At 31.8% G+C, this 18,271-nt stretch overlaps 10 protein-coding genes and 2 pseudogenes across 12 annotated transcripts, besides 6 other annotated features; 5 read left to right on the top strand and 7 right to left on the bottom strand.

The window, feature by feature from the left end:
• Window positions 1–6,686: part of a mobile genetic element that runs on past the window's edge.
• TVAGG3_0181730 (uncharacterized protein) lies at window positions 1,650–2,213 on the top strand (the record flags this gene model as incomplete). The annotated part of the gene is made up of 1 exon (XM_051225644.1): window positions 1,650–2,213. One exon carries the CDS (start codon window positions 1,650–1,652, stop codon window positions 2,211–2,213), a length of 564 nt encoding a protein of 187 aa, XP_051110630.1.
• Window positions 2,478–2,996, bottom strand: TVAGG3_0181720 (uncharacterized protein; the record flags this gene model as incomplete). The annotated part of the gene is made up of 1 exon (XM_051225643.1): window positions 2,478–2,996. A coding segment is annotated over one exon (519 nt), but the record flags the coding sequence as incomplete, so codon positions are not given.
• TVAGG3_0181710 (protein of unknown function, DUF4106 family) lies at window positions 3,516–4,139 on the bottom strand (the record flags this gene model as incomplete). Its single annotated transcript, XM_051225642.1, has 1 exon — window positions 3,516–4,139. One exon carries the CDS (start codon window positions 4,137–4,139, stop codon window positions 3,516–3,518), a length of 624 nt encoding a protein of 207 aa, XP_051110628.1.
• On the top strand, window positions 4,420–5,301 carry TVAGG3_0181700 (uncharacterized protein; the record flags this gene model as incomplete). Its single annotated transcript, XM_051225641.1, has 1 exon — window positions 4,420–5,301. The coding sequence occupies one exon, from the start codon at window positions 4,420–4,422 to the stop codon at window positions 5,299–5,301; it is 882 nt and encodes a 293-aa protein (XP_051110627.1).
• Window positions 6,033–6,686: a terminal%2Cinverted (terminal inverted repeat of Maverick-1C transposon ID:TVAGG3_0181690).
• A 71-nt stretch (window positions 6,687–6,757) lies between these two features.
• On the top strand, window positions 6,758–7,567 carry TVAGG3_0181680 (uncharacterized protein; the record flags this gene model as incomplete). The annotated part of the gene is made up of 1 exon (XM_051225640.1): window positions 6,758–7,567. One exon carries the CDS (start codon window positions 6,758–6,760, stop codon window positions 7,565–7,567), a length of 810 nt encoding a protein of 269 aa, XP_051110626.1.
• Window positions 7,568–7,584: 17 nt separating this feature from the next.
• Window positions 7,585–7,612: a terminal%2Cinverted (terminal inverted repeat of Mariner transposon ID:TVAGG3_0181660).
• Window positions 7,585–8,887: a mobile genetic element.
• Window positions 7,665–8,791, bottom strand: TVAGG3_0181670 (annotated as a pseudogene). Its single transcript has one exon. A coding segment is annotated over exon 1 (1,127 nt).
• Window positions 8,860–8,887: a terminal%2Cinverted (terminal inverted repeat of Mariner transposon ID:TVAGG3_0181660).
• A 431-nt stretch (window positions 8,888–9,318) lies between these two features.
• Window positions 9,319–14,826: a mobile genetic element.
• Window positions 10,940–12,094, top strand: TVAGG3_0181650 (annotated as a pseudogene). Its single transcript has one exon. A coding segment is annotated over exon 1 (1,155 nt).
• TVAGG3_0181640 (keratin-associated protein family) lies at window positions 12,702–13,130 on the top strand (the record flags this gene model as incomplete). The annotated part of the gene is made up of 1 exon (XM_051225639.1): window positions 12,702–13,130. One exon carries the CDS (start codon window positions 12,702–12,704, stop codon window positions 13,128–13,130), a length of 429 nt encoding a protein of 142 aa, XP_051110625.1.
• Window positions 14,090–14,521, bottom strand: TVAGG3_0181630 (uncharacterized protein; the record flags this gene model as incomplete). Its single annotated transcript, XM_051225638.1, has 1 exon — window positions 14,090–14,521. One exon carries the CDS (start codon window positions 14,519–14,521, stop codon window positions 14,090–14,092), a length of 432 nt encoding a protein of 143 aa, XP_051110624.1.
• Window positions 14,827–15,050: 224 nt separating the features above from the next.
• TVAGG3_0181610 (uncharacterized protein) lies at window positions 15,051–15,666 on the bottom strand (the record flags this gene model as incomplete). The annotated part of the gene is made up of 1 exon (XM_051225637.1): window positions 15,051–15,666. A coding segment is annotated over one exon (616 nt), but the record flags the coding sequence as incomplete, so codon positions are not given.
• Window positions 15,667–15,953: 287 nt separating this feature from the next.
• TVAGG3_0181600 (uncharacterized protein) lies at window positions 15,954–16,148 on the bottom strand (the record flags this gene model as incomplete). Its single annotated transcript, XM_051225636.1, has 1 exon — window positions 15,954–16,148. One exon carries the CDS (start codon window positions 16,146–16,148, stop codon window positions 15,954–15,956), a length of 195 nt encoding a protein of 64 aa, XP_051110622.1.
• Window positions 16,149–17,080: 932 nt separating this feature from the next.
• TVAGG3_0181590 (DNA/RNA polymerase superfamily) lies at window positions 17,081–17,924 on the bottom strand (the record flags this gene model as incomplete). Its single annotated transcript, XM_051225635.1, has 1 exon — window positions 17,081–17,924. A coding segment is annotated over one exon (844 nt), but the record flags the coding sequence as incomplete, so codon positions are not given.
• Between the last annotated feature and the right edge of the window lie 347 nt (window positions 17,925–18,271).

Here is an 18,271-nt window from a genome sequence, read left to right as displayed (position 1 = left end):
TATTCTCTTCATTAATTCTGCAATAATGACGAATATATAATCTGTTAATTTATTCTCTTCATCGAGGGTTATAGAATGTTTTGAAATTGAATCATTAACTCCTCTAAATAAATCAATAACTTCAGGATACACGTTTTTAATGTCTCGAATAACCCGACCAGTATCCTGTTGTTCATGTTCTTCGTTCCCGTCGTTACGTGGTTTTATATCTCTAACCATCATCAACGCAGCCATAACCGGAGGGTTTGTTGCTACCTGTTCGAAAATCTGACCGTTATGTATGGTATATCTAAATAATTTCTTTGTGTTTGTTAAAACATTTGAAACAAGTCTTTTAAAACCATCTACAAAATTTCCTGTTTCACCTAATGTTCTTGCAGCATTTACAAGCTCACCCATGCCCGCTTTTGACCCCAAAAACGTCCATATTGCATTTATTTCACTCTGTATAGTTGTCCATTCAGCAAAATTAATTCCTGCATTCGCTAAGCTGAAAATGAAATTCAGTGGATCGAACTTAATTCCACCTTCTTTTTCAATTTCAACGAACTCACTAACATGAGATTTTAAATATTCTTTCGTTAAAATTGTTTTCCCTGATGTTATGTCATTAACGAAACTATCACCGTCAAAAGTTAACGAATTCAATTTCGTCGTTGATGCTTTTATTTCATACACCGCTTTATTGATAGTTTTTGGCTCACCTTCTTTAGAAGCATATGAAACATTAATGAATGAATTATATGTATTCATGAATGAGTTAAAATCAATGATTTTCATTAATGACGCCTTTAATGATTCATTTACTGTCGAATCCCTTAAAGCAATTAATGAACTGTCATTTATGAAAGGTACACTGCAAACCGTCGAGTTTGGATCAAATGCTGTAGTTGGTGCAGGAATATTAATGATATAAGTCATTAAATCATTAAGTGACGTAAATAATGTTGTCGTTTTTGATTTAATTTCTTTAGCATCTGTTATATATGGTAATTTCATTTCTGTAGTTTCTGAATTAAAGATATTCGCTAAAATGTTTTGTAAACTGTTTTGAACAGCTGTGTAAACCGTTGAATCCGGAACTCTTACGATTTCACCGTCCTTAATAAAAGGCATTGCACATGGTGTAGTGCTTGGATCGAATCTTTTTGGGTTATGATTCAACATATATTCTAATGCTTCATGAACAGACTTATATACTGTTGTGTCGTTCTTCATGACAACTTCACCATTTACAATGAATGGCATAGTGCATGGAGTTAAAATAGGGTCAAACTTTTCATAGTCCTTCCATGTTATGTATTTCTCGGTATTTCCATCACTGATAACAATATATTTGTCAGTAAGTGTGAGAGAGTATTGACCAAAATATAAACGTTTAGCTCTGTCAGCTTCATACGCATATGCAGCTATACTCATATTTTAATGAGAATAAAATGTTGTTCTATTTGCAAAGTACAGACCCAAACGAATACGGGACAGTAAAACTACAAACAAACTTAGGTCTACAGAATGAGCCACTTGCATTCAGAATGGTTGACTTCAATACTATCGCTTCATTCGTTATAACTGATGAAACAGATTTCATGGAGCTTGAAATAGATGGAAAGAAGCACGAAATAAGATTTCACAATAATGTAGAATATAAGATGGAAACATTAGCTGGAGTGTTAAATGCTCTCATAAATACTACAATAAACAAGGATAACGAAGAAAACTTAATGAATGTTAAACTTATTGCAGGAGTTTTGAAGTTCAGTTATGCGAAGGAGTTTAAGATACCAAGAATGAGTCATAGAGTACAACTTCTTTTGGGAGCATACCATATGACATTTCCTTTGAAAAGTGTTGACAAAACGATTGAGATGAAATCTGTTCCATATGTATGTTATGGTAATTGTTTGTACGTTGAGTCAAAAATAGCTAATGTCACAGGTATTTCAGGAGTTAATAGTAAAGGTTCAGTAGAATATAAATCCTTCTGTTATGCAGTCAATTCAATGTTCATTCCAAACGTTCCTGTCATAGCAACTTATTTAGGTAAATGGGTTCGCATTAGTCCTCATAATTTGAAAGACATGCAATTCAGACTTGTTGACTTTCAAGGAGAGCCTGTAGAACTGAAGGCCCCAGTGCGAATGACTGTTGAAGTTGACTTTTTAGAAAATATTAAATGCAACAGCTTACAAGAGAACTCAGAGCTAAAAATATAAAGTATGAATGTTATGTATTAGGTCATGAACTTTGGTTGTTGCTGTTTGATGAAACAAATGAGTTAGTTATGTCAGTCAAGAGAACAGAAAAATATTGTGTTAGTGAAAACTGCACCAAGTCAATAAGATTAGGTTTGCATTATGAAGATGAGTTCGATACTGTTGAAGAAGTTTTGGATAGATATTACAAATTGCTAACTTGAAATTTTTTTTGACTGACGGCGCAAAGCGCCAAGATGGGCTCAAAGAGCCCTCCTGACTGCTTTAATTTACTAAAACATATTTCAAACAAAGTTTATATTCTGTTGAAAGTTTTGTATATTCGTTCGAATATTTATACTTAAACTCAACTCCTGTAGTTCCTGGTGTTTCAATGATGCGGATGTTACCTATTTTCATGAATGGTGGCGTTTGACCACAGCATTCGATTTCAGGGTCGAGATAGTCAATGACACATTGCTTTCCTGTTATTCGTGATATAATATTTTCAAGGTCCTCCTTTGTTAGAATTATTTGGTTCTTACTTATAAGATTTGTCAAAAGCTTCTTATCGTCTTTGAGTAAAATTGTTTGGTATAACTGAAGAAGGTAATGGTCTACGTTATCTGAAGGCTTTGTTTGAACATTTGTGTAAGGGTTGTCGTTGGCTTCTCTTGAAAGAATTTGGTCCAGTGGTGGATACTCTAACTTAACATCTGATGTAGCGTTAGCGTTTGAAGCTGTGTTTAAATTCACCGACTTAAGTTCTGGTTCTTTTTCTTTCAAACACTCTGAACTATAGTTCTTTATGACAATATTGTTTGTCGTTCGTGAGTCAACATTTGATGTTGGTTCAATTGGAACATTAACGGCACCAGCTAAGATGGATTTGCTTCTCATTTCATATAGAATAAAAACCTTTTATATGTATGAAATGAACAATATACTCGACAAGGGTTTGAATGTAAAGCTAACGAATGAAAATATTGTTGAATTCACTGAGACAGGAGCTGTGTATAAAGATGTAGAACTACTGAACAAAAGAGCAAAGGGAAGAAGCAGGAACATGAACAAAGGGTGGAAGCCTATAAAAATTTATGTCAATGATGGCTCAGGAGGTTCAAACATAAAGTATGCAGAAAGTTATAGAGTTTATGCTCTCAAAGGTGAAAAGCCTTCATTTAAGAACAGCTATTCTAACGCATATCCTCAAAAGCTAACGGATGGGGAAGTGGATGATATGAATGACAGCAAAAATATTAACAGAAATGGCGACAGAGATGCATGGAATTTGTTTACCATCAGTCAATTGAAGGTTAAACTTTAAAACAATGTTGGTCGTTCCCATGGAATATTTTTGACTTTAATGGTATTAGTCATGATATGAATCTCAAGGTATGAACGAGGAGAGATGAGAGACTTATATGCTTCCCAAATTTCTTCAAAAGGTAATGTTATACCTGACTGTTTCCAAATGAGTTCAATGTCATAGCGTGAGAAACCTTGAAAGATAACGAAGTCAGTTATGAGACGTTTTATGTTTAAAGCTAAAAACCTCCATGTTTGCATAAGTATTGCTACAGTTAAGTGGTAATGTCTGACTTTAGTAATGATGTTAGCTAATGGTGAGTCTGGTTTTGACACTAAACCTTTTCCGGCGAAGTCGTCACAAACTAATAAAGTGTTTGATGGATATTTTTTGAAGGGGTATTTTGAAAGTTTTGACAGAATGTAGTTTGTAAGTCGTTTCATATCGTAAACTCCTGAGTACTGACGTAAGTGGTGTTTGTTAATAATTCTTTCCATCTCCTCAGAAGTCTTTTGCATTCCTGACTGTATAAATTCAACGATGGCATAATATTTCCTCTTACGTCGAATGTAACGTTGAAGAAATTCAATGAGTTCACTGTCTGGAACTTTAACGACAGAGGCTTGAACTTTTGACATAAATGTTTTCGCTGTTGAGTCCATAGAGTCTGAAGTTGCTGATATAATGATTTGGTCATAATATGAGTCATTTCCTAAACGTTCTGTTATAAGAATATGACGAATGAGGTTAAATGTCTTACCTGAACCCATCTTTCCACAATAGAAATACACACCATTTGAACAGAACTCATAGTCCTTGCTGAAAGGAAGAATGAGAGAAGAGTTAAGTTTGTCTGTAGTTTCATTCATGTCTTCATCTACGTCATGTATTAAATGCTTCATTTTATCTCCATTAAAAATGCAAGTCAGAAATATTCAGAACATAGCACCGAGTCTAACTGACAAGAGTATAAAGATATACTATGAACATGTTATGATGAAACCAACCAAAATTCAAGAAAGTCAGTATACTTATGAATATCCAAGACACTGGGTAGAGTATGTAGGAGGTGAGAAAGCTATTGAAATCAGACAGGTTCGAAGTATTCCAGCAGGAAGAACAATATTATTGAAGAACTTTAATGTTTTGAGATATAATGATGAAACAAAGAAGCAAGATAGTTTCCCTGTTGCTGTGTATGTGAACTTAGATACAGGAGATGACATGAAAGTTTTTAATACAAAGCTTCAAACGGTAGTGAGAGAACAACTGACTGTGGAAGGGCATCCATTACCTTCAGAAGTTACCATAGCATATAATTTTGAAACAAACTCAATAGATTTTAAAGTCATCTCTGCAAAGAAGTCAGGTTTTACATTTAATGAAGCAGATGTATATTCGAATGAAAACTTCAAAGCTATTGCATGGTTAGATAATGACGATTGCTTTAAGAAAATATTTAAATACAGTGACTCAACGATGTCAATAGATGACCTTCGTGGAATGTTACCATCGACGTTTACAGTAGAAGGTTCAGCAGGATTGCTTACAAGATTGTCAATTGGTGGTATTTGGTCTCGTGAGAACATTGTTATAAAATCCAGTATAAGTGAATTTGCTGAAGAATCTATATTATGTCTTTCAAACTACATGTATTCGCCGCCGAAGCATTATAGTATAACAAACTTTGTCAGTAAGTTTAACATAAGACTTGTCGAACCTTCTTCAATGAAAGATGTTGTGCTACCTAAAGATGGAAAGGATGGACTCATTATTGAGATGATTTTAATTGCATATTAAATGAGCTTGTTCTTAAAGGTCGTTCATGATGAAATAACTGTTGTAGAAGATGTTAGCAATTGTTCAGACATTTTGAAGCGAATAGATGAGATAAGAAAGAAGTTAGATAGACCGCAAAGCGGTGAGGGTGAAGCCCGTGAGAATGTTTATGTTTCATTGACTTTCTCCAGTAACGAGAACTTTTATGAGATAATATTGAAGAGAGATGATTTTAATATGGGGTAAATGGTAGCTTGGGCAGCTTTAGGCGCAATGGGAACAAAAGCATTAGCATTTGGAGCAAAAGCACTTGGAGCTTATGACGCAGTAAATAAAATGAGTGGAGGAAGGGTTTCAAAGACATTAGATGCAAATAAAGGAAAGATTGGAGGCTGGGTTGCAAAGAAGTTAAGATTAAATAAAATAGGGCTCATAAATAAAGCATCCAATTTGGTTGCGACTGAGTCAGAAAATGCTTTAGGAAAGGACGATTAGTTTGCAAAACACGTAAAAGACTTTAATGACCAGATGAAAGGTGAAACAATGCATTTAAATAGAGTCGATGGAACTAAAGAAGATGTTTCTTCTCCACCAGTAGTTCTTCCGTATGGTCCCTATGGAATGTATGGAAACCCTTACGAAAGACCATTTGACCCATTGACTGGTGGAAGTAACTGGTATCATTACGGACGAAGAAGAAAGACAGTCAAGTTGGAGACAGACGTGAAGAAAGCAACTAAAAAGAAACCAAGGAAGAGAGTTATAAAGCAATGAATTCAACAGGGTAGAAATGAGGTTAGAAATCGGGTTAGATCTCACCACTTCACCTAAATTTATTTTTGTGCTATGTTTTCATACGTGTGAGAGTGGTGAGATCATTTATTTTTTATTTTATTTTTTAAAATTATTTTTATTTTATTTGGATGTAATGACAGAACAAAAGCAACTCATACAAATCAAAACATATAACAAACATACATTTAAACATTTATTCTTCCTTCCTGAGCATAACATGTTCTTTCAAATACATCCGAGACCAGTTGACTTTTCATTGACTGTTTATAAAGATAGAAATAGTTATATCATTAAACCATACGATGACGAAGGTAAGTTATGTAAATTGTACGTTAAGAAGTTAGAGAAAGTTTATGGCTTCAAGTATGACTACAATAGGGTTAACACTGATGATGAAGATATTGAGGAAAATTTATGAGAACATTAGTGAAGTTGTTAGTGAGAACGATAGTGAGGTGAAATTGTTGGCGGCTTTGTAAATATTTAAGGTTAAGTTAGTTTTTGCGTTCATGTTGTAAAATATACGTTAACGGTTTTGTAAAGTGTCAAATTCACAAGTATTGGGTAAGGTGGAACGCAGTGCCACCATACCCAAGACTTGTATACTAACTATATTAAACGCAAAGTTAAAGCAACTCTAGTTTCAAATAAAGCTTTCACATGTGATGCCGCTTTTAAATGCATGCGTTTATTCGTCGGTTACAAATCATCAAATCAAAGCTTTAAACAATTAGAAGTAGAAACCGAAAGAGGTGATGCCGGTTATCTTCAGATGGATTGCGCCCGTGAATCTTTCGCATTTGCAACATATAAACCAAAATCAGAAAGGAAAGTTAAAAAGTTTGTTCATTCGTTATATAATAATGTTCAAAAATATGATAACTCAGTATGTGGTAAATATATTGACCCTTCAGAAGTTTTCAAGAAAGCAAATGAAGAAGTTGATGTCACTTTTGATATGATTATTCCGGTAAATGATTTGTTAGCATTTCAGGCGTTCGATGATTATCCTAAATCATTTGGTGATATCATTCTTAAATATTATGTTTTCAGGGATACTTTAGTATTTTGTCAGGTTGACCCGTTAAGAGTTGCTGATTTACAAAATTACGTTTATGAAAAGATAACTGATGAAAATTATGAAAAGATTATGAATCATGTTTATAAATATGATCGCAAATTCCAACAAATCGGACTTCCTGCCAAATTAATTACAAGCTTAGCCGCTACATCTGCTGACGCAACAGTTGATGACGTTATTATTTCATGCACAAAGATGGAAGTTTTAGAGGATAAATGCATTACACCAGGATACGGTTTAATTGAAGAATCAGTTAAAGCAATACCACGTTTATTCAGTAAGGAAGATCCATTCATGATTCCAGCTCAACATATTGACGTTCGTTCACTAAATGGAGGTTGCATCACTCCTGAAGGTATCAGCTCAGATTTCTCATACGCTCTTCATAATGTTACAGATGTTGTTATGTAAGACATTATAGATTAATATAGGGTGTCCAAAGGTGTGTTTAGCACAAACCTGAATACTGCGAATAGAAATAAACAAGTTACATATATATAAAGTTTATTTAAATATAATCACCATTGGATTCAATCACGCGTTCGCAGCGATCGATCCAGGCTTGAAAGACACGCTTTAAATCATCATGAGAAAATTGCTCAAATTGCTCTCTTACAAAATTTTCAAGATCATCTGGACTCGCGAATTCGCGTCCTTCAGCTCTCTTTTTTAGCGTGCCGAATAAATAAAAGTCAGAGGGTGCAATATCAGGTGAATAAATTGGGTTTGGAACAACTTTGACATTGTTTTCCAACAAGTAATTCATTACCTTATGACTTTTGTGAACTCTTGAATTATCAAAATGAATTGCAAACTTTTGTTTTTGTTGTTTGGATTTCTCAAACTCATCAGAATTGATAATTTGAGTAAGAACATTGTCAATTAGATACTGAGCATTCATCGTATTAGGTTTTTGAAGAATATCAATTGCGATGATGCCATTCACGCCCCAAAAAACCGACAACATCATCATTGGTGTGTCAATTTTTTTCTTCGGGAATGTTTGCGGATTTTCATCCTTCGGGATCCACATGATTTTGGCTTCTGTTGCATATTGAAACCAAGACTCGTCCCCTGTTACTAAAAAGCGAAACTTCTTGGATTGATACGCACCCAATATAGAGAGGAGCTCTTTCGAAGATTGGACTCTAGATTTTTTTTGAACTGAATTAAGGTTGTGCGGAACCCAACGTGTATACGCTAGTTTGTAGTTCAAATAATTGTGCAGATAATAACTGACTGTTGTACGTGGTATCTTTGTCATCTCCTCTATCCTTCTGAGTGATGCTCTTGGGTCTTCATCTAGCGCTTGAAGAATTGCTTTGATTTTTCTTTGATCCGGCGATTTTTTGTCAATTTTTATGATGGGCGCCTTTTTGTTCATGAAGTGATACATCCTAACATGATACGTTACAGTGGAATAGCTAGGAGCATCCATACCGAAGCATTTTACCAATGTCTCGTAGATTTTTTACAGTCTTTGCATTTTTTTGCAAGAGCGAGGATGTTTTCTTTATGATTCATTAAAAAAATGAAAAAAATCCCGCCAAAATTTCCCGCGAAACCGCCTCTTGTCTCAAAATTCATTTTATATCCCGGCATGGCGCCAAAATACAACATACTCATCATATACATATATTCATATTTTTTATTATATATTTATAATCAGCATATATCTCCTTTAATAGTCTCATATAGAGCGCTGTGCTAAACGCACCTTTGGACACCCTATATTAGGTCTATTAATTACAATGAACCAGCTAAAAATCAACTTCAAGAACAAATACAGGGAATAATAGATTCAAAACTTCCAGCAAAAAAAAGTTTAAATATATTTTTTTATTCGAATATAAATGAGAAGACGTTTCACTAGTCAAAAGAACACTAACGCAAAAGCAGAGATTACGGTTGGTTATAACGTAAATGATGATAAATCACGAATTATTCAAAATGCTAAAGTTAATGTTAGCCCTGAATTAACAAGGTCAGCAACTCAACCAAATTTATTAACTCGTGACTTACCGAAAAAGGAGGAGGAGCAAAATAAAGAAGATGGAGACCCAATCATTTTATCTGAACCTGGTAAAGAACCTGTTGAAATTCCCACTTATCCAACATACCCCCCACCTCTTTCATCAAACATCGAGAACCCATATAAAATAGACATTAATTCTGAATTAATGAAAATTTACCGTGATATAATAATTAATAATTATGATTCAATAATAAATTTAATTGATCAATCCGGTTTAATTATTTTACCTTATGAATCATTAATTCACATTATCGCCATTCTTTGTGATGTTCAAGATTCAGACGTTAAGATTCAATTTTTCATAGATGATGAGGTTTCATGCTGCGGAACAGTTGCAAAAATAAATCCTATAAAGGATATTAGCACAATTAAGATATCAAAGAACGGAACAACAACTGAACTTCATTTAACATATAATGATATTTATAATAAAATAGTTGATGAATATAAAATATCACTTGAAAAATTCTTTGTTAAGGCTATTTAATATTCAAGCATTAACATTATCGAATAATAATCCTTTGAATCATAATCAATAATAATTGACCTTTCACCAGTTTCTATCGTTTGTTTTATTTCTTTTTGTTCCCCACTATCCGGATCGGTCATTGTAATTGTTTTTGTTATAGTATCAGCTTTATCTTTAACTTCAATCTTTTTTCCATCGGGATATTTAAACCAAAATTCCAAAAATTCGATATTGTCAATCTGTTCATATTTTAATCTATCGATTACATTTTTAATACCATCTGAAAATCTTATGAAATGGTCATTATATGGGTTTGATTGAACTAAATTTGAATGAAGTGAAATATAACCTGTTGATGAATATGACACTGACTCATATTTTCTGAAAACACTAAAATTTATAACATGAATGAATTTCTTATTCGTTGAATTTATGAATTCTTGAGGTAATCTTATTCTAGTTTTATTTATCACTGGAAAATAACGCTTTACCATATTTTTAATCGTAATAAAAAATGTCAATTATCAATATTATTTCGAATAATAACTGTGAATTAAATTTAACAGTTAGCGGAATTTATAATGTTACTCTCGTTTCTGTGAGTGGTAAATTTAATCCCATTCTTTTAGACCCTTCAGATTATATATCATTTATTAAAGATGACCATGAGCCGCATAGCGGCGAGGTCGTAGACCTTGAAAAAACGTATGATATGTATATAAATAATGTGATAGCGAAATGGGATATTAACATGATTTTAAGTTATTTAAATGAATCATTTATCGTATGGTATGAAGAAAATTTTAAATCAAAACCTGATAAACTTTTTGAACTTGATGAAATAAATAACCTTATTAAATTTCCGCTGAAAATTAAATTTTGTACTCCTCATCTTCGTTCATTGTTGGGGATATTAAATTTTGAAAAAGATGTTGGGGATGTTTTGTATTCTGACACTGGTTCCAATTTCATTTTAATCAAATGTGATAAAGTTAATACCCCAATGAGATTTTCACATCAAACATTAGACCCTAACTCATACCCATCAATACAAAACATTTTATCCATCAACTTAAACACATTTTCTTTATCATATCCGTTTCAATTATCCGGGAATTCATTTATTCTTTATTCAAAAGATTTATCAAATATTAAATTTAGAATAACTGACCTATTTGATTGTGATTTAGAATTTATGAATGAAATATTATGGCAATTTCAAATAGAGAAAATAGCTGATGAGATAACGGATTAAATATTTATTTTTAAATCGTATTGCATGATTAAACAACAGCAACTTAAGGCGCAAAGCGCCCAGGTCCTTCAGACCATTACATACGCCACATATGCATATAATTCAAAGACGGCAGAACAAACGCAAAGGTTGAAATATGGAGATTTGGAGATAGTATTGAAAAATGACCATTTCAAATTTGTTTGCAAAGGTGGTGCAGTGATATCAAATATAAAAGAAATTTTATTTATGAATTCAAAAATTAAAGGTATAACGGATGATATAACATCAATTCCACCAGAAGAACAGAGATATTACGCATTAAATGCATTTCCTAAAGTTTTGAAGATTGGAAGATTTAATTTAAATGAGGAATTCATAGAAGGTTTCCTAAATGACATAATGAAGAAGGTGGATAAGGAATATGTGGATAGTGAGTTAATGAAGAAAGCAGATAAGGAATACGTTAATACTGAATTAAATAAGAAGGCAAATTTGGTTTATGTTGATGAAAAAGATAATGAAATTAAAGAAAAGGTTGAATGGTATCATGAATGGACATTGGAGACTTTTAAAGTTAAAGCTGATACAGAATGGGTTTCAGGATGTTTAGACCTTAAAGCAGATAAAACTTATGTTAACGATGATTAGAGAAGAAAGCAGATAAGGAAAAAGTTATTTCATTCATTAATACTGAGTTAGCAAGAGAAAGCTGATATATCATTTGTTAATGAAGAAATAAAACAATCAGAGGTCTATTTTACTCCACCATTTTTAAATTTTATGAAATCATCAGATAAAACCTTTGATATAGATTCTTTTGAATGGATATGTTTGATGGAGTGACCACGTATTTATTTTATACAGCTGGAGTGCTTTATTATTTTAAAACAAATGATTTTAAAACTATGAATCATTTACTCCATCTGTTTGGAATCCTGATACACGAAAGCCAATCATTAATCCAAGAATTTTATATGTTGAATATAATAACGGTAAATTTATGGGAATGATAACGGTTGGAGATGATTTTTGCCCTTGTTATTCATTCGATTGTATCCAATGGTTCAAATGTAATTTAAATCAAGATGCTAAATTTAAATATCCAAATAATCCTATTAGATGTGTTAATAATAAATGGGTACTAATTTATGAAGTCAATCAAATTTTCATTAGTGAGGATGGGATAAATTATTATATGTTTAGTATGATGTCATCAGATTTGGAAATTGATTATACAAGTAAATGGTATTACATTAACAGCATGTATTTTATCCTACAGAATGATAAAATTTATAGATCATATTCAATACCATTTGGTCGTTTTGAACAAATTTTTCAAGCTGATGGAGACATTGAGGCTTTATGTTATGCTTCAAATGTTTGTGTTCTTGTTTCAGGTGGTATGGTCTATTCATATCCTGTAAGTTATAACAGACATATTTATTTATCACAAGATTTTTCACAGGATCCAGAGAAAACACCAAGTTGGGAATTGGTTTATTCATTCACTCCAAAATTTACTCGAAATTATAGATTTACTAATTTATTTTATATTGATGGGTATTTCATTGCTTTTGGATGTGGTGATTTAGTAAATATCAGTAGTGATGGTAGAACTTGGTCTGAAATCACAAAATTTCAAGATGTTAGAAAAGCAATTTTCAAAAATAATACGTTAATATTGATGACAAGACCAGTTTTAAATTCTCGCCCAGTTTCAATATTATATAATAAATTCAATATTCATAATGGATTAAATACAATTCTTGAGATGATTTACCCCATTGGTTCAATATATACATCAATGAATTCAACAAATCCAGCTGATGTATTCGGTTTCGGTACATGGCAACAAATAACCGATCGTTTCCTCTATTGTGCTAATAGTTCAAAACAAACCGGTGGAAGTAAAAAGATTACTGGCGAAAATTTACCTGCTCATAGTCATTATGTTAATTTAAACACTCAAGACTCGGGCTGGCATAGTCATACTTATACTAATTCGTTTGAATATCCTGATGGAAATAATGGATTTCCTGATGGATGGTCTGATAGAGACGCTAGCAGGGGTAAATATTGGTACGGTAATAAAAATAGATGGAATGAAGGATATACTTCAAACGGTTCAGGTACACATTCACATAACGTTTCAGGATATACACAAACGACAGGAAGAGGTACAGATTACATGCCACCTTATATGACAGTTTATGCATGGTTTCGCGTTCAATGAACGCTCAATGTTTGTTTCACAAACTTTAGAACGGCATAATTTAAATTTTTATTTTAGTATAAATGAAGATTCTACCATATGGTGTTATTGGAAGAGATAAAGATGGAAACCCAATATTTGATCCAAAGTTAAAATTAAAGCTACTTGAAACCAAAACAGAATGAAAAAGAGAAAAATGAGAAATGAGAAAATGAGAAAGAAAAAAATTTAAATTATGCAATTTTATTTTTATCATAAATGACAAAATTAATTAAGCCAACTATTTCTAAATTAATGATACCAATGAAATCATTTCATGGAGTACTTATCCCAGGTTCTTCACAATTAGCCGGGGCAAGTGTTGTGGCTCAAGGTGGAACATTAGCGAATCCATTCAAATTAACTAAAGATGAACTTAATAAAATGATGATAAAATAACTGATAACAAAATTTTATTTTTATATAAATGGATACCCCACAAGCTCAAAATTTACCACGAATCATAACAAGGGAGGAAATGATAAAAATGATGCAAGAACGAATTAAAAACAACAAACCACGAAAACCGAGAAGATGCGGTTATGCAGTAATGATGGAAAGAAGAACCCAGAAGGGTTCGGCGTCTCGAAGAGACGTTGTCGAAGAGGAATAAAAATTAAATTTGGATTGAGTTTAAAAATTCATCTTTATTAAATTCATCTCTTCCAATCAATTTATTTATTCTATTAAATTCTTTTTTTTTGCTTCACTCAGTTTAAGGATTGAACGGTAAGTTTCTAATTTTTCGATTATTTCTTTCCTCTCTTTATCGTTTTCAATTACTTTAGTTTTATGGGCATCAGCCCCCATTGCGGCTTCTTTTTGTAATAGCATATTTTTGATTTAATTCTGTTTAGTTTCTTTTTATATTCATTCACTCTGAATCTTAATTGGGACTCTTGGCTGCTTTGTTGTCACTCATTTCTTACGAAATAAAAAAATTAAATATTATTTAAATATAATGGAGTAATAAAATAAATCGGAATTTCTATTAATTTATTGTCAACTTCAACTAATGCATTGCCGTTAATATATCTAACAAATTCAGCTATTGTGTCAAATCTTCGTCTTCTTTTTGTCATTGATTTATCAGTTTTTCCATAATCGAGATGAATCAAAACTTTATCCCCTTGTTTAAAATTCATGAGCCCCGAATTAATTTGTTCACGTTTAACATCATTTAACCTTTCCATTTGCTTTCTAATATATTCCCATTCTTTTGAAATATCATTTTTCATTTCCACTGGTTTCATGTTTATAGTTCTATGCCATGTATTATTGTAATAATATACTAACTGCTGTATGATGGAGTCATGATTTCCATCCCAGTATATCTGACCGTTAACCCCTAACGCATCTCTAAGAGTTCTCATTACCGCATCAACTATTTTATTATGAAACGTATATGGAGAAGATGAGAAGTAAAAATTAATTTGTGGGAAATAATGAGCATAGCTGCCTGAAATCCTTTATCACCATCACCCCTGATATTATCTACTCTTTCATGATCTAGTAAGTATTGAATAGCTCTTCTTGTTTCCTGTTCTGTCTTCCCTTTCACTGGAATGCAATATAAATATCTAGTGTTAATGTTAATGGCAAATAAATAAGTAACGTTTCCTTTTGAATATTCCAGATGATCGATTTCGTATGAATATGGATATGGTGCAAATGAAGGGCGACTAAATTTTTCCTTTAACGGTTGAATTTTCGGGTCAATTGGTTTATTTAATATCTTGAAATCCTTTTTAAAATCTTTTTGTTTCTTTGGTGATTGAAATGGATATAATAAAGTGAATGATGAAGGATTAACTGAAGGAGGAGGTACTACCGTTGGAGGTTTTGGTGTTGTAAGTGGTTTAATTTTATCCGCTTTGATTTTGGATGATGAAGTTTTGGATTTCATTCCTCCCTTCATTAATTCTGGATGTATTCTATTCATTTGTTTTAAATATGCTGTATATAAAGGTTTGATATACTTTCCCGCTTCGAGTTTATGTTGAAGGATGAATTCCAAAAGTTGATCTTCATTTAAAAGTCGGGCTGAATATGGTTTAACTAATGAATCATAAATTAAAGCTTGTGCATCATTTATGGTCTGAAGGACCTGGGCGTTTTGCACCTTTAGCTGTTGAACATTTGCTACTTTAGAGCTCGGCTTTTTCTTCTTTTGTTTTTGTTCCTTTGGCTTTTGCGGCTCAGGATTATATAATTTATATAATTCATCAATATCTTCTTCTGTTAATACTTTATTTTTGAAATCTTTCAACTGTTTAAGTTGTGATTTAGTTTTTCCCTTTGTATATTCATTATTTTTAATTTTGTCTTTAATTTCAGAAATTATTTTATCATGATATTTCAAAATTTCATTTTTATAATACGGATAATAATAATCCATATCATCACCCGTTATATTGTTATTATGTTTTTGGAGATATGATTTTAATTCATAATAATTAAGAAAATTTTGATTAAGTACTAAATTATCAATTAAATTTTCTAAATCTGCGTTATCCATTTATATAAAAATAAAATAAATGTTTTAAGGGTGCCCACCTCTTTGAATCATAGTATCAAAACCATTATTTACATATTGAATCGCATTATTAACGGTTCCTCCTTCTAAAACGGTATCAAATGGTGGAGTCCAGATTTCCTGATGATGATCATAAAATCCAGCAAAATTAACCGTATTATTAGGTAAAATATGAATCTCGGCGGTATATCTTCTATCTAAATTTGGATGCCTTATATGTATACCATTACTACCCGGATAAAATCTCAAACCTTGATTTTGTTGACGCATCAAATTATTGAAATTTCTTTCTTCAGGGGTGAATGTTCTTCTCCGTTGATGCTGTGGTGGTGGTCGTTGTTGCGGCTGTTGATGCTGTGGTGGGATTTGAAAAATTCGTTGTGGTTGATTATTTGGAATCTGAAAGTTAAAACCATTTGGTATAAATCGATTTGGTTCCTTTTGTCTCTTCTGTGGCATTTCATTAAAAATAAAATTTTAAATTGTATTAAATAAATGGCATACAACATCCATTTTCACAACATACAGCCTTAGTGTGTGCTCCTGTTAATGCAGTCTTACCGATTGTTAAGCGAGTCATTGACCCGTTTTTAAGTTGTAAATTCATATTCTGACCATCGAAAATAACTTTATCATTTATTATATCCAAATAATTTTTAGGCGTTAATTGTTTATTTTGCCTTAAACTAACACCTTTCATTTTTTGTGCAATCTTTTTAAAATCACTTCCATCAATTGAACCGTTGAATGATGTATAACACTTAGGACATAAAGCAACCATGTTATCACCTTGTTTCTCAATTGCTAAACCCAATAATTTTTTTCATGTGCTTTTTCTTCAGCTTTATTCTTTAATTTAGGTTTAAATTTCTCATCAAAACAGAAGAAATCAAATGGTGCGAATTTGAAAATGTTTTTATCATAAAATTTTTATCGGTAACAATTGCTTGAAATGCTTGAGTGTTAGGAAGACTTGGATCGCCAGCGATTGCCCAATAAGATGAATCAGTATCACCTTCAATGAAATGAAAACGATTAACATTCATGCATTTATACATAAAATCATAAATGAAAACCAAATACCAGTATTTAGCATTATCTAAAGTGAAGAATGCCTCTTGTAAACATGTATCACATCTATAAAATCTATCTTTAAGCATCACTTGATATGTATCTTCACCTATTTCTCTTATGTTTTTTAAACTTATTTGACATACATGCAACGCGTGCCTCTGTGCATTCATTATTTTAGTCTTTGCGTAATTTTGTGGATTCATTGCATCGTAACCATATGATCCATTAAGTGAAATTTTGCAAAATAAACTTTTTCCTTTATTTCCTTCTAATTCAGCCTTTTGTCTTTCATTCATAAATTTGTTCGCAAATTCATTAAAACAAGTGTTTTTCGTAAATGTTAAAATTGATTGAATGTCATCGATGATAAAATGAAATCTGTCTATTAGATACCATAGATAATAAGAAGAAAATGGTTGATATTGGTTGTGTGTTGATGCTAATTGAGTTAATTTTCTCTGTTTCTGGTCAACTGGTAGATTGTTTGATTTCATGTAATTATACATAAAACTGCCAATTGTTTTTTCATCTGTGATAATATCTAAGTTTCTTATTATCGGTAAAAAGTTTATGTAATCATTAATGTATTTTTCATCAATGTGACCCTTTACTTCAGCCACGAATAAAGTATTTTTCTTCTTAATTATTCCCAGTGCTTTTGCTTTCTTTGTTGCTGTATCACAAATGATAACACCATTCAATCTTCCCGGCATATACATTTTATGGTCAGTATATTGAATGAAATCATGAGGATTAGATGAAAATGATGAAGGATATAATGAATTAAAATCAACACCAACGAAATGAGTCATAATGTTGGTGGTGTCCTCATTTGATACAGTTTTAGTTTCTGGATTATATGAAAGTTTATTAATGCGTGTGATTCCTTTAAGATTAACACGATGTTGAACATTTGATAAACCACCAGTAATTCCATTACGGAGAATGTGATAAGCTTCAACCGAATCTAAAGTCATTGGTAAATTATTTTTTAATGCATAATTTCTTAAATTGATTCTTAAACGTTGAACATCTTCATCTTTATTTGATTTTACGACATTGCAATAACAACACATTAACTGACAATTTTCTTTGGTATGTGGTTTTTCATTATCGATTCTATCTAATGTTGGTTTATTTGCATATGTAAACGCTTTACCACACATTTTGCATTTAGATGAAAGGATTAAATCGTGATAGTATTGAAAATCATCCATTGAAACATTATTTTTAGTATCCCTTTCTGCTTTTTCATCTTGTTTCTTATATGATTCAATTTTATATTTCCAATACTTTTTCGTTAATTCAAAACTTGATTCTATCTCTTCCTCAGGATATTTTTCATTAGGATTAAAGTCTTTATATGCTAAAGCGTAACGAATCATTGAAGCATTCGATGATAAAGAAAGATTATGAAGCATGTCAATTTTATAAACAAATGTTTCTTCAATAATTTTATCGATTGGGTCAATCATAATTTCAACATCTTTATTGCAATAATGAATAAAATATT

Source organism: Trichomonas vaginalis, chromosome IV (genome assembly GCF_026262505.1).
Source record: "Trichomonas vaginalis G3 chromosome IV, whole genome shotgun sequence".
NCBI lineage: Eukaryota > Parabasalia > Trichomonadida > Trichomonadidae > Trichomonas > Trichomonas vaginalis.
Note: the sequence above shows the minus strand (reverse complement) of the source record. Positions and strands in the feature narration are given on the sequence as shown.